The 12,057-nt window shown below is 36.3% G+C and overlaps 1 protein-coding gene across 1 annotated transcript in view; it reads left to right on the top strand.

Annotated features, from left to right (window-relative positions):
- LOC123548295 (sodium- and chloride-dependent glycine transporter 1-like) overlaps positions 1-12,057 on the top strand; it is a 77,882-nt gene that overhangs the window by 21,967 nt on the left and 43,858 nt on the right. Inside the window, exons 2-3 of the mRNA XM_045335442.2 lie at positions 6,973-7,186; positions 8,651-8,782. Coding sequence (XP_045191377.2) covers positions 6,973-7,186; positions 8,651-8,782 — 346 coding nt within the window. The remainder of the gene's footprint in view (positions 1-6,972; positions 7,187-8,650; positions 8,783-12,057) is intronic.

The following is a 12,057-nucleotide window of genomic DNA, read 5'->3' as shown; positions in this document are numbered from 1 at the left end:
TAAACGCCTATTTTTACGCAAAACATATTCAATGGCGTTTTACAAATACATAAAAATACGACAAAAATTAAGATATTTAATGACATATAACATAAATGAGCATAAATACCATTGTGAATAAACTATTTATTAAGCATTAAAAAAGATCAGACATCAGATAAGATTAATAAAATATTAGAATATTAAGATACAGTAAGACAGCTGTTTGTTATTAAGTAAGAATAAGTGGGTTATTGCGACATGTCCAGAAGTTATTACAAACAACTGTATTTTGTACATGTATTTGTTATAATATAGTTCATATTCGAATGTATTTACACAATAAAATCATCCAGTATTACGTTACTTCAATTTCTTAAAAATTACAGTCACAGTCTCTAAAAGGAGTGCAAAGTAATTTCCAAAATAATGAGTTTTCAACTTCTTTTTGAAACATCTATTGTGTCTGAGTTCCTTATTTCGAGAGGCAATTCATTCCAAGGTTTAGGTCCAACAGTACCAAACTTCTGTCGCTGAACGTTTTGCACTTGTTTGAAAGGAACAACGAAACACCCAGTAACGGAGTTTGAAGAACGCAAGTTTCTTGTCTGTGCTTGTTTTATGGAAGAAGTTCAGAAAGATATTTGGAGTTCCAACTGAACAATTATACATGTAGGTGAGCATTTTGATGTGATTCTGGCTTTGATTGGTAGCCAGTGAAGGTCATACAGCGCTTGCTTGGAACTGTCAAATTTCTTCGATTTAGGACAAGTTTTGCACACATGTTCTGAATTCGTTGCATTTTGTTTACTTCGCTTTGAGCAATACCATACAGAATGACATTACAAAAATCTAAATGGGATATCACCAATGACAGGACAAGGGTTTCGGTAGCCTCTTTGGTATAGATATTCCGGATACATTTTATTCTGAAGTAGTTGAGCATTGCTGTTCTACACTTCCGTTTACATGCTCTTTTAGATTCAAGTTTCATCCAGGAATGCACCTAGATATGATAAAGCTCATGATTTCACTTCATCACTACAATGCATACTTTGGTCGTTGAACACTTAGAGAGCTGTTGCCTACTACCAAACATGATCTTGATCAGACTGCATGGATGTGCAGGCTGATCATGATCTACACTGGTCACAAATGCAGAATTAATCATGTTCAGCATGATATGGGTTAAAGGTCGAAAGGCCAAAGACCAGGGTCACCATGACTTTGAGGCTGAAAACAATTTTTTAAACACCCAGAGAATGCTTTAATAAATAGGATGATTGCATTGATAACTGATTGACAGCTGTTGTAATTGGGGTCAGCATGTCAAAAGTCAAAGTTCAAGGTCAAAGCATACTGGAGACAAATAATTAAACATCAAGCTACTACCGACAGTTCATATAATGGAAGGCATATGTGTTTTACAAACATCTCTTGGCTTAATTAGGAAGGTTTTCCATCCTTTCTGACTGCCATATACTCCACCCCCACTCACACTACACACACCTAGGTAAGAATGCCTATAAATTGATATGCTCAAATGTAAATTAGAAGACAGATAAACTGACTCAGAAATAATAACTACAGTAACTGTTTGGCAGAAAATATAAGTTTAGATAATAATATATATTGTATTGCAATGTAAAATAATTTGGAAATGTTATGTTGAGATTTAGAACACAATGGTACGTATTTATGATATTTTATTGGAATTGAAGAAGCAGAATGATGAACTTCTTAAAATAATATCATCTTGTGTTTGAATTATAATTAAGTTTGAATTTTTTAATATAACTGGTTAAACCACAGCAGCTATTGGAATTTTCTGACTGCAATTTCAAAAATATTTTTGTTTGTAGAAACACCCTGGGGCCAAACTCGCAACCCCTTGATTCATAGATCTGCACTCTCCCTATTGTCAGCTAAGCGAGTGTGTTCATTAATTTTACATTTTTAAACAAGTGAAAAAAAATCGAATACAGATTTACATGGTACATGTAAATGATACATTTTAATATGTCCTTGATCATTATTTAAGAAATAATTTATAGCAGAACAGTGCTTTATCACTATTTATACACGATGGGCGGTTATACGTCATGCGTAATAATTTCACGAGGGCACTGTTCTGATACGTTCTTTATTGTAAAATTTATATCAAATATGATGGAACTGTTTCTTCGCGCAAGCATGGCGCCAATAGTAGGTCTTTGTCTATACGCGCCAGGGCCGGAAATGGTAATATGTCTTGCGGCAGAGTTCAGTTCGGGCAAAAATTATTGCGAATTATTCAGCAAAGCGAATAACTAACTCAGTATGTGTGCAAATTTATCAACACATTTGTGCAATGTGACATTTCGTTTAAAACATGATATTAAGTAAAATATTTCATGAAATTTGAAAGCGCTATTTCTTGATGCGTACATGGCGCTAAATATCACGTTGACTTGAACGTCAGCATAACATCATTGTGATGATTAAAGCATTGTTAGTCATATTAGAATGTATGGTACAACCTTTTGGCCTGCCCGCTTAGCTCAGTAGGGAGAGCGTTGGTCTTTGGATCGCGGGGTCGCGAGTTCAATCCCCGGGCAGGGCGTATGTTCTCTGTGACCATTTGATAAAAGACATTGTGTCTGAAATCATTAGTCCTCCACCTCAGATAATTCATGTGAGGAAGTTGGTAGTTACTTGCGGAGAACAGGTTTGTACTCAGGAACACTGGTTAAGTTATTACTGCCCGCTGTTACATGACTGAAAAACTATTGAAAAAAGGTGTTAAACCAAAACAAACAAACGACCTTTCAAGACCCAGAGCTTTTAAGACCACTAATTTCAAGCACAATTAAAATAACATTCAGCATCTTTTTCTCATACATAGACTTCAGTAATGTTACAAAGCCATCTTAAAAGAGTCATATTTTTTCCCTTAATGCACTGAATGTTCATTACAAAAATGTGGCAGCCACATTTTAAACAAAGGCATATTGACCTTTTAATAGCAATCTGAATTGTGGTCAACTACATATAGGCACTTGAAATTTCGGAGATGTGTCTCCCACTTAATTAATCAAGACATCAGTATTGGTTCTTCCTAGGTAAGACAGCTTCCTGTGTATTGGTGCTTATACACACAATCCAGGCACATTAAGTACCAGACTGTGAGGCTAGGCTAAGTTAGCCAGACAGACTTGTATCAAATGGACTTATCTTTCTCTCTGTTCATGGGGCTTCCTCTCGCTGTTTCCCTCTGGTCAGATCTCTGTGTCAGTACTAGTTCAATGGTGCTCTGTGTGGCTGCCCTCATATGTGAGGTGCCTTTGAACATGTTTATCATGAAAAGGGCACTATTTAAATTTGGTGTAACATGATGATAATATAATATGAACTTAATCATATTATTGGCCTAACCTGGTCTAAATACTTATTATGTCTGCTGGCAGTGATTTTTTTTGCGCTGGTTTGACTTCAAAATTCGGCGTCTTCCCAATCGACAAAAATGGTCAGAATTCCCAAAAAATGCTTAAAAATTCCCAAAAACGAGATGATTTTTCCCAATTAGATTGATTTCTTGTGAAAGTTGAACTAAAACGATGCAAATAATCATAAAAATTCCGACTCTAATTATGGTTTATTCGCAGAATTTTGTTGCCAACTCAGAGCGCGTTGTTTACATAAAACGGGTCACGGCATAGTACGGCATTTAGTATGACTTTCATCACGGTCGCTAAACGTTTTTTCTTGCGTCAAAATGAGTCGGAAAAAAATTGTTAGAAAATTACCTAAATTATCGGAAAATGTCGCATAATTCCAAATATTATAATAAGAAAATAAAACTTAAACACGCCATCGGTACTCCGGACATTCAAACATCTTTTGGTAAAGTTAAAGAGAAATTAAATTCAAATCAAACGTCAGAAAAGCAAAGTGATCTGTCCAAGAAATCTGAATCCCCACAAAATGACCCTCAGAAATCAACAGAAGCTCATGGTGACCCTAAGCTATCTGAGCCATCAGATCCTGTGACATCAGAAAATAACTTGTCAGTCCTGTCTCTTCAACCTCAGTGCATATTTGAAGGAAATAAATTTACCTTAAAATAAAACTTTTCAAAATGATTTCTTTATTAAGGCATGTTAATTTTTCCCAATTTTGAAGTTTATCATGCTAAAAATTCCCAATTGAAAAGGCGTGGGCTGTTGCCAAAAAAAGTAAAAAAATCACTGGCTGGCTGCCTAACTGGACATGCAAGTCTGTATTATTGTATGTTTAAATACTCCTTACTTCTGAATTATTCCATTATGGTCCTGAGCTAGAGTTTTGGTGGTTTTTAAATAAAAGTTTACACTGAACGTGTTAATGAACATTCAGACATGTTTCAGCATATGTTCAGAAAAGTTTCAGATATACTCAGAAGTTTTCAGAATTATTCAGAAAAAATCATAAAGTTGCTTGACAATGTAAACATCTCAAAATATAATTTGAAAAAGAAATATCAAACTTATGGGAATGTTTTTATTCACAAACAATATTCCATAATATTTTAAAACATTACAGGAGGCATGTTACATGTATATATAGTGTATTGTGTAAGTACTAATTAATTGCACAGTCCGTGATGTAAGGAGAGGTATATTGTTTTGCAGACTGATGTCAGTCGGTATGTCGGTCGGTCGGTATGTAGACCAATCAGTTTCTGGATGATAACTCAAGAACGTTTGGGCCTAGGTTCATGAAAGTTGATAGGGAGATTGATCATAACCAGCAGATGACCCCTGATTTTGAGATCAGTGGGTCAAAGGTCAAGGTCACAGTGACCCAGAACAGTTAAACCGTTTCTGGAGGATAACTTGAGAATGTTTGAGCCTAGGATCACAAAACTTAATAAGGGGGTTGATTATGACCAGCAGACAACCCCTATTAATTTTGATTTCAGTAGGTCAAAGGTCAAGGTCACACAGAAAAGTAAAACAGTTTCTGGACTTGGAAATACTTAGGCTTAGGATAACATAGTTTTATAGGGAGGTTGATCATGACCAGCAGATGACCCCTGTTGATTTTGAGTTCAATAGATCAACGGTCAAGGGCACTTGACCCAGAAAAGGTCTACGGTTTCCAGATGATAACTCACAATGCTTAGGCCTAGGATCATGAAAGTTGATAGGGAGGTTGGTCATGACCAGCAAATGACACCTATTGATTTTTAGATCAGTAGGTCAAAGGTCAATGTCACAGTGACCTGGAACAGTTTAACCACATCGCTTTGGCCTAGAATCACGAAACTTGATAGGGAGGTTGGTCATAACCAGCAAATGATTCCTATTGATTTTGAGATAAGTAGGTCAAAGGTCAAGGTCACAGTGACCCAGAACAGTTAAACTGTTTCTGGACGATAACTTGTGAACGTTTGGGCTTAGGATCACGAAACTGAATATGACCAGCAGATGACCCCTATTGATTTTAAGGTCAGTAGGTCAAAGGTCAAGGTCACATTGACCCAGAACAGTAGAACTTATTTTGCCAAATAACTAGAGAATGCTTTGGTCTAAAATCACATTTGATATGGAGGTCACTTATGGCTAGTAAATGACCCATAATTATTGATTTGAGGTCAGTATGTCAAATGCACAGTGTTCCTTGTGCAGTTACTGAATGCATCAAAGGGGACATTTTGTGTTCTACGAGCTCTTGTTATTTTAGTTTATCAATCAATCTTTACAGCTTGATGCAGAGATAAGTGTCACAATGTCCCAGATTTTAAGGAGTTAGATGGGAAAGGAAGATAGATAAAAAATAATTTCATCCTGTATAATGTAGATTAAACACTGTTTGCAATTAGATATTTTTTGTTCTGAAATGCATGTCAACACTGTTACATTTGCAGTTTATAATTATAATGTCTGGTGTCTGGTATTGAGTGTAATATCTATCATATTTCATAATAAACTCAGTAAACACTGTTGTCCCCTTTTCCTGACACTTATATCATTACATATATAAACAAGTAAAGTTCAGGTAAACACCGTAGGGCCATTTCAATATATATTTTTTTTTTATTCTTTTTTTTTTTTAAAAATGTTCAAACATGTGAAGTTGTAACCACACCCACCCTGCCGCCAGCCATGTTCAAGATATCTTACTTGATTGTGCTCTCCTAAGGACATCTATTCTTTTATGTTCAAATGTGCATGTAAAACAGCAACACTTGGTGCCAAACTACTCGAAGAAAATATTTCGTTCTAGCTACACTTCAAGCTCACATTTCAAATAACTCCATTTAATTCTAAAAGCTAAGCTTATTACAGTAAACATATTCCATTCAAAATAATTTCATTATGATTCAGGATCAACATAACATACATTATTATGTACACTTAAACATTCGTTTTCTGTTAATTGTATTGACTAATGAAATTATTTCTTCTTTGTAACATCCTTAACTTTGCCAAATATTTTTTGGCCATACTCACCACAAATCTTTCGGCGGGGATGACCAATTCATAATTGCTGTTAGTTTTACATGAATTTATTGAATACTTATTTTTCAGAATGACAAAAGCCAGAAGTATGTCAGTTATTAGCTGCAATCAGAGCGTACTAATGAATTGAATCTCACATATACAGTGTGACTATGCCCGTAGTGTGGAATAAAAATGGAGTTATTCTTTCTGTTGGGAAATCACTCGTTGTTAGTGGAATTGTGGAGATTTGCCATAAAGTCGCGCAATATTTCCACTGAAGAACTCGTGCATATTTCCCGATACAAAGCTAATAACCTATAATTATTATGTACACTTAAAAACATTCGTTTTCTGTTAAATTGATATTGACTAATGAAATTATTTGCTTCTTTGTAACATCCTTAACTTTTTGCCAGATATATTTTTTTGGCATACCTCACCACAAACCCTTTCGGCGGGGGATACCAATTCATCAAATTTGCTTGTTAGTTTTTACATGAAAATTTCATTGAAATACATTCTTTTTCAGAATGACAAGAAGCCAGAAAGTACTGCTCAGTATGAATTAGCTGCCAGTCAGAGCCGTGACCTAAATGAATCTGAATCTGCCAGCAACAACAGTGTGGACTATGCCCGCGGTGTGTGGAATAGAAAACTGGAGTTCATTCTTTCTGTTGTTGGGTACTCTGTTGGTGTTGGAAATCTGTGGAGATTTCCATATTTGGTTATGCAGAATGGTGGAGGTAAATAGCTTCTTAGTCTTAGAAAAGAAATTTCTTATTTATTTTGTATGCCCATAAAATTTGGGAGGATGGGCACATAAATTTGCCATTGTCCATTTGTCTGTCTGTCAGTCCATCCAAATTTGTGTCATGCATATCTCAAAAAAGTATTTGACTGTCATCAGATCTCATGGGATTGTTAATCAGTATGTGAAGTTGTGCACCAGAGGTCTCATTTGGGATGTTATAATCCACAAGATTGCTTGCGAGTCAAATATGCAATAGGCTTAAAGTTTGTCGTACATTCATGTGCGCACTTGACATTTGATAACGAATAACAAAAGCAACCAATGAAGTATTTCGGGTACACAATATCATGTTAGCTCAAAACTGTGTAAAATGAATTGGATACATCAACATATGTTACTCAACAACAGTAGTCGCTGTATTGTACGCACATATATTCGTGTATGGTCATACTGTGGCACAAACTATCATTTAGAACATAATATATTCAAATAAAGCGTCTATCTAACTACAGGAACACTCAAAAAGCTAACACAATTACGTTTATATGACGTACATTGATTTCATTACTATCTGGCTGACATCCGATATTTGCAAGTAACACAAGTCGGATGTGGCAAATTCAAGCAACCTGGTAAATAGTGATATTTCACCTGAACTTATAACTGTCGATTCATGTTCAATATCGTGCGATTTAGAGAGATGTCCGTCCCATAAATCGTAACTGACGTTTTGACAGCTATATGATTTCATGTTGTTAACTGGAAGTACTAAAATGGTTCTACCAATGGCGGATAATTTGCATAATAATAAGGCATGCGAAGGTTATTACAATGTACATTGCATATTTGCTTAATTGATGGTTTTTTTTTTTTAATTTCTGCAGAAGATACGTGAAAAATACGATTTTGATAAATATAGACAGATTCTTACCAAGGTAACTGCAGGTTAGAATGTTTTTCACTAGCATGCGTAAAATAGGTCATGAACTTTGACATGCAATTACCGCGTAGGTGGCACAACTCGGATACCGAAATTAGTGGTGATGCGAGATTAGTGATGGCGAGTATAGTATCTAAAAAAGTATTTGACCTAGTCATGAATCATTACAGGAATGTTATTCAGCATGTGAAGTTATAAGCATGTGTTTTTCTTTGGGCTTTCACTTAGCAAGACCAGAGTTATTGCCCTTGCATAGAAAAAATATGCACAAAGGTCTTAAAAGTTTGTGTCTCATATGTCTAAAAGGTACTTGATGTAGAGTCATGAAACCATTGAAAGGAATGTTATTCAGCATGTGAATTTGTGAACCTGGGGTTTTATTTGGGATTCAGTGACCCCTCCCCCAGCCCCCCTCCCCCTCCAAACATTTTTTTTTAACTCTTTCAGTTTCTCTGTGTTTCTTGATTATGTTTTGTAGTATTGATAGGATTAATGGCAAATATTCTTTTGTTTCAGGTGCATTTCTGATCCCATTTTTCTTTTTCCTTATTTTCTGTGGAGTGCCACTCTTCTACCTGGAGTTATGTTTGGGTCAGTTCTCTGGTATAAGCTGTCTCTATGTGTGGAAGTTTTGTCCACTGTTCAAAGGTAAGTTTTGCACTGCAGAATACATGGAAATCATGTATGTTGAACTTTACATTTAGATAGATTTGTCTAAACATTTACAGAGATTGTAAACCATGATTTGTACTTGATACATGAGACCAGGGGTTGTGGAGTGAATTCAACATAGTTTAAGTTTCAAAAGAGAAGGAAAAAAAATTAACAGAGGAACAGATAAGCTGTATATTTGCATAATAACCCAAATTAATTTGCAAAAGAAGCAATAGAATTTTCTTTTCATGTGTATCAAAACTCATATGAGCCACGCCATGAGAAAACCAACATAGTGCGTTTGCATCCAGCATGGATCCATGCTTTTCACTAATGGTTTCTCTAATTGCAACAGGCTTTGAAAAGTGAACAGCATGGATCCTGATCAGACTGCGTGGATGCACAGGCTGTCTGGATCCATGCTGGTCGCAAATGCACTATGTTAGTTTTCTCATGGTGCAGCTCATATGTAGAACCAAAACACCAAATTTTCATCCGAATGCATGCATATCAGCATGCAGAATATAACAGTTTTGCTTGTGGTGTCAGACAGTCCAAAAATAGCCTAATTTATTTTACATCAAGTAATAGAAGTTGAAAATAAAGCGTCAGTATGCACTTTGGGATCAAAGTAGGGAAGAAAGCGAATTAAGTTTTTTTTTTATTGTGCCCCCCCCCCCCCCCCCCCCCCCCCCATGAGTGGTGGGGCATATACATTTGCTCTTGTCCGTCCATCCGTCAAGAATGTTGTGTCGCGCCTAGCTCCAAAAGTATTTGATGTAGATATCGAGACACAAAACTTTACAGGAATGTTGGTCAGCATGTGTAGTTGTGCACCTGGGGTTTCGCGTCCGGATTCATTCAGTCATGTAGAAGTTATGGCCCCTGACTGTAAAAATTGGTCATTTTAGTGTTGTGTCACGCCTAGCTCCAAAAGTATTTGACCTAGAGTCACAAAACTTTACAGGAATGTTGGTCAGCATGTGTAGTTATGCACCTGAGGTTTCGCGTCCGGATTCATTCAGTGGTGTAGGAGTTATGGCCCCTGACTTAGTAAACAAGAGGGCCATGATGGCCCTATATCGCTCACCTGTTATCATTGCACTTGAGGACAAGAAGGTCCTCAGAAAAATTATCTAAGTCCAAAGGACAGGAACAACGAAGGGAAGAAATTTAACCAAAAAAAAAAAAAAAATTCTAACAAGGTACAGATATGTCAAAATACACCTAAAAATTAGAGGTACCATCCATGTTGTACCACAGAAAAGAGGTCTTGGTTTTTCCCTACGGCCAATAATAAAAAAGTTACTAAAAATAAGCTATTTATAGTAAAGTAAAAGGGGAGTAATTAAAAAAAAAATTATTGCAAGTGAACAAAAGAAGGATCTGCCAAATAAATCTGTTGACATAAATGAAATTTCAGATCAGTGTCTTCATTAGTTACAGAGATATACCTATTTTAATTTGAAATAAAGGGAGGTAATTTGACATAAAATCAGTCCATAGTTATCTACCCTGATTGGCTCAGTCCAACTAATGACAATAATGAAATTTCAAATAAGTCTAAGTACTTACTGATATAAATCCATTTTGATTACAATCAGGGGAGGTAATCAGATATAAAATAACTCTGGAACCTATGATTGGGTCTGATTTGTCATGGAATCCAAGATTTATTGTTGTTGAAGATATTTTGGAAGTTTTGTATCAAATAAAACCATAAATGAAGTCTCTATATGGCTGCAAAAGCCAAAATAGCCAATTTTGGACCTTTAAGGGGCCATAACTCTGGAACCCATGATGGAATCTGGCCAGTTTAAGAAAGGAATCAAGATCTTGTAGTAATACAAGTTGTGTGCAAGTTTGGTTAAAATCAAATCATAAATGAAGCTGCTATTGTGCAGACAAGGTCAAAATAGCTAATTTTGGCCCTTTCAGGGGCCATAACTCTGGAACCCATTAAGGGATCTGGCCGGTTTAAAAAAGGAATGGAGATCTTATGGTGAGACAAGTTTTGTGCAAGTCTGATTAAATTCAAATCATAAATGAAGCTGCTATTGTGCAGACAAGGTCAAAACAGCTAATTCTGGCCCTTTCAGGGGCCATAACTCTGGAACCCATAATGCAATCTGGCCAGTTCAAGAAAGGAACCAAGATCTTATGGTGATACAAGTTGTGTGCCAGTTTGGTAAAAATCAAGTTATAAATAAAGCTGCTATTGTGCAGACAAGGTCAAAATAGCTGATTTTGGCCCTTTCAGGGGCCATAACTCTGGAACCCATAATGGGATCTGGCGAGTTCAAGAAAGGAACCGAGAGCTTATGGTGAGACAAGTTGTGTGCAAGTTTGGTTAAAATAAAATCATAAATGAAACCACTATCGTGCAGAAACGAAATTGTTGACGCACGGACGCACGCACGGACGACGGACGAAGGGTAATCACAAAAGCTCACCTTGTCACTATGTGACAGGTGAGCTAAAAATTGGTCATTTTAATGTTGTGTCGCGCATAGCTCCAAAAGTATTTGACCTAGAGTCACCAAAGTTTACAGGAATGTTGGTCAGCATGTGCAGTTGTGCACCTGGGGTTTCGTGTCCGGATTCATTCAGTTTTGTAGGAGTTATGGCCCCGACTTAGTTAAAAATTGGTCATTTTAAGTTGTGTCGCGCGTAGCTCCAAAAGTATTTGACCTAGAGTCACCAAAGTTTACAGGAATGTTGGTCAGCATGTGCAGTTGTGCACCTGGGGTTTCGCGTCCAGATTCATTCAGTCATGTAGGAGTTATGGCCCCTGACTTAGTTAAAAATTGGTCATTTTAATGTTGTGTCATGCTTAGCTCCAAAAGTATTTGACCTAGAGTCACCAAAGTTTACAGGAATGTTGGTCAGCATGTGCAGTTGTGCACCTGTGGTTTTGCGTCAGGATTCATTCAGTATTGTAGGAGTATGGCCCCTGACCTAGGAAAAAATTGTCATTTTGATGTTTTGTTGCGCGTAGGTCCGAAAATATTTTACCTACAGTCATTATTTTTACTACACAATACCAGACTTCTTGTCCAGACTTACTAAAAAAAAAAAAGTTTGTGAAACATGTATGTTAAAATGTACTTGACCTAGAATCATAAAACATTAGTGGATTGTTTTATAGCCTATGAAGTGTTCTCTTTAGGATTTTACTCAGTTAGGCCAGAATTATGGCCAACTACCGGTAAGTGAAAAATGCACATAAGGTTCTTGAAAGTTTGTGTTGCAAACATCTTAAAAATTGT

This window comes from Mercenaria mercenaria, chromosome 6 (genome assembly GCF_021730395.1).
Source record: "Mercenaria mercenaria strain notata chromosome 6, MADL_Memer_1, whole genome shotgun sequence".
NCBI lineage: Eukaryota > Metazoa > Mollusca > Bivalvia > Venerida > Veneridae > Mercenaria > Mercenaria mercenaria.
This window is presented reverse-complemented; position numbering and strand designations above follow the sequence as displayed.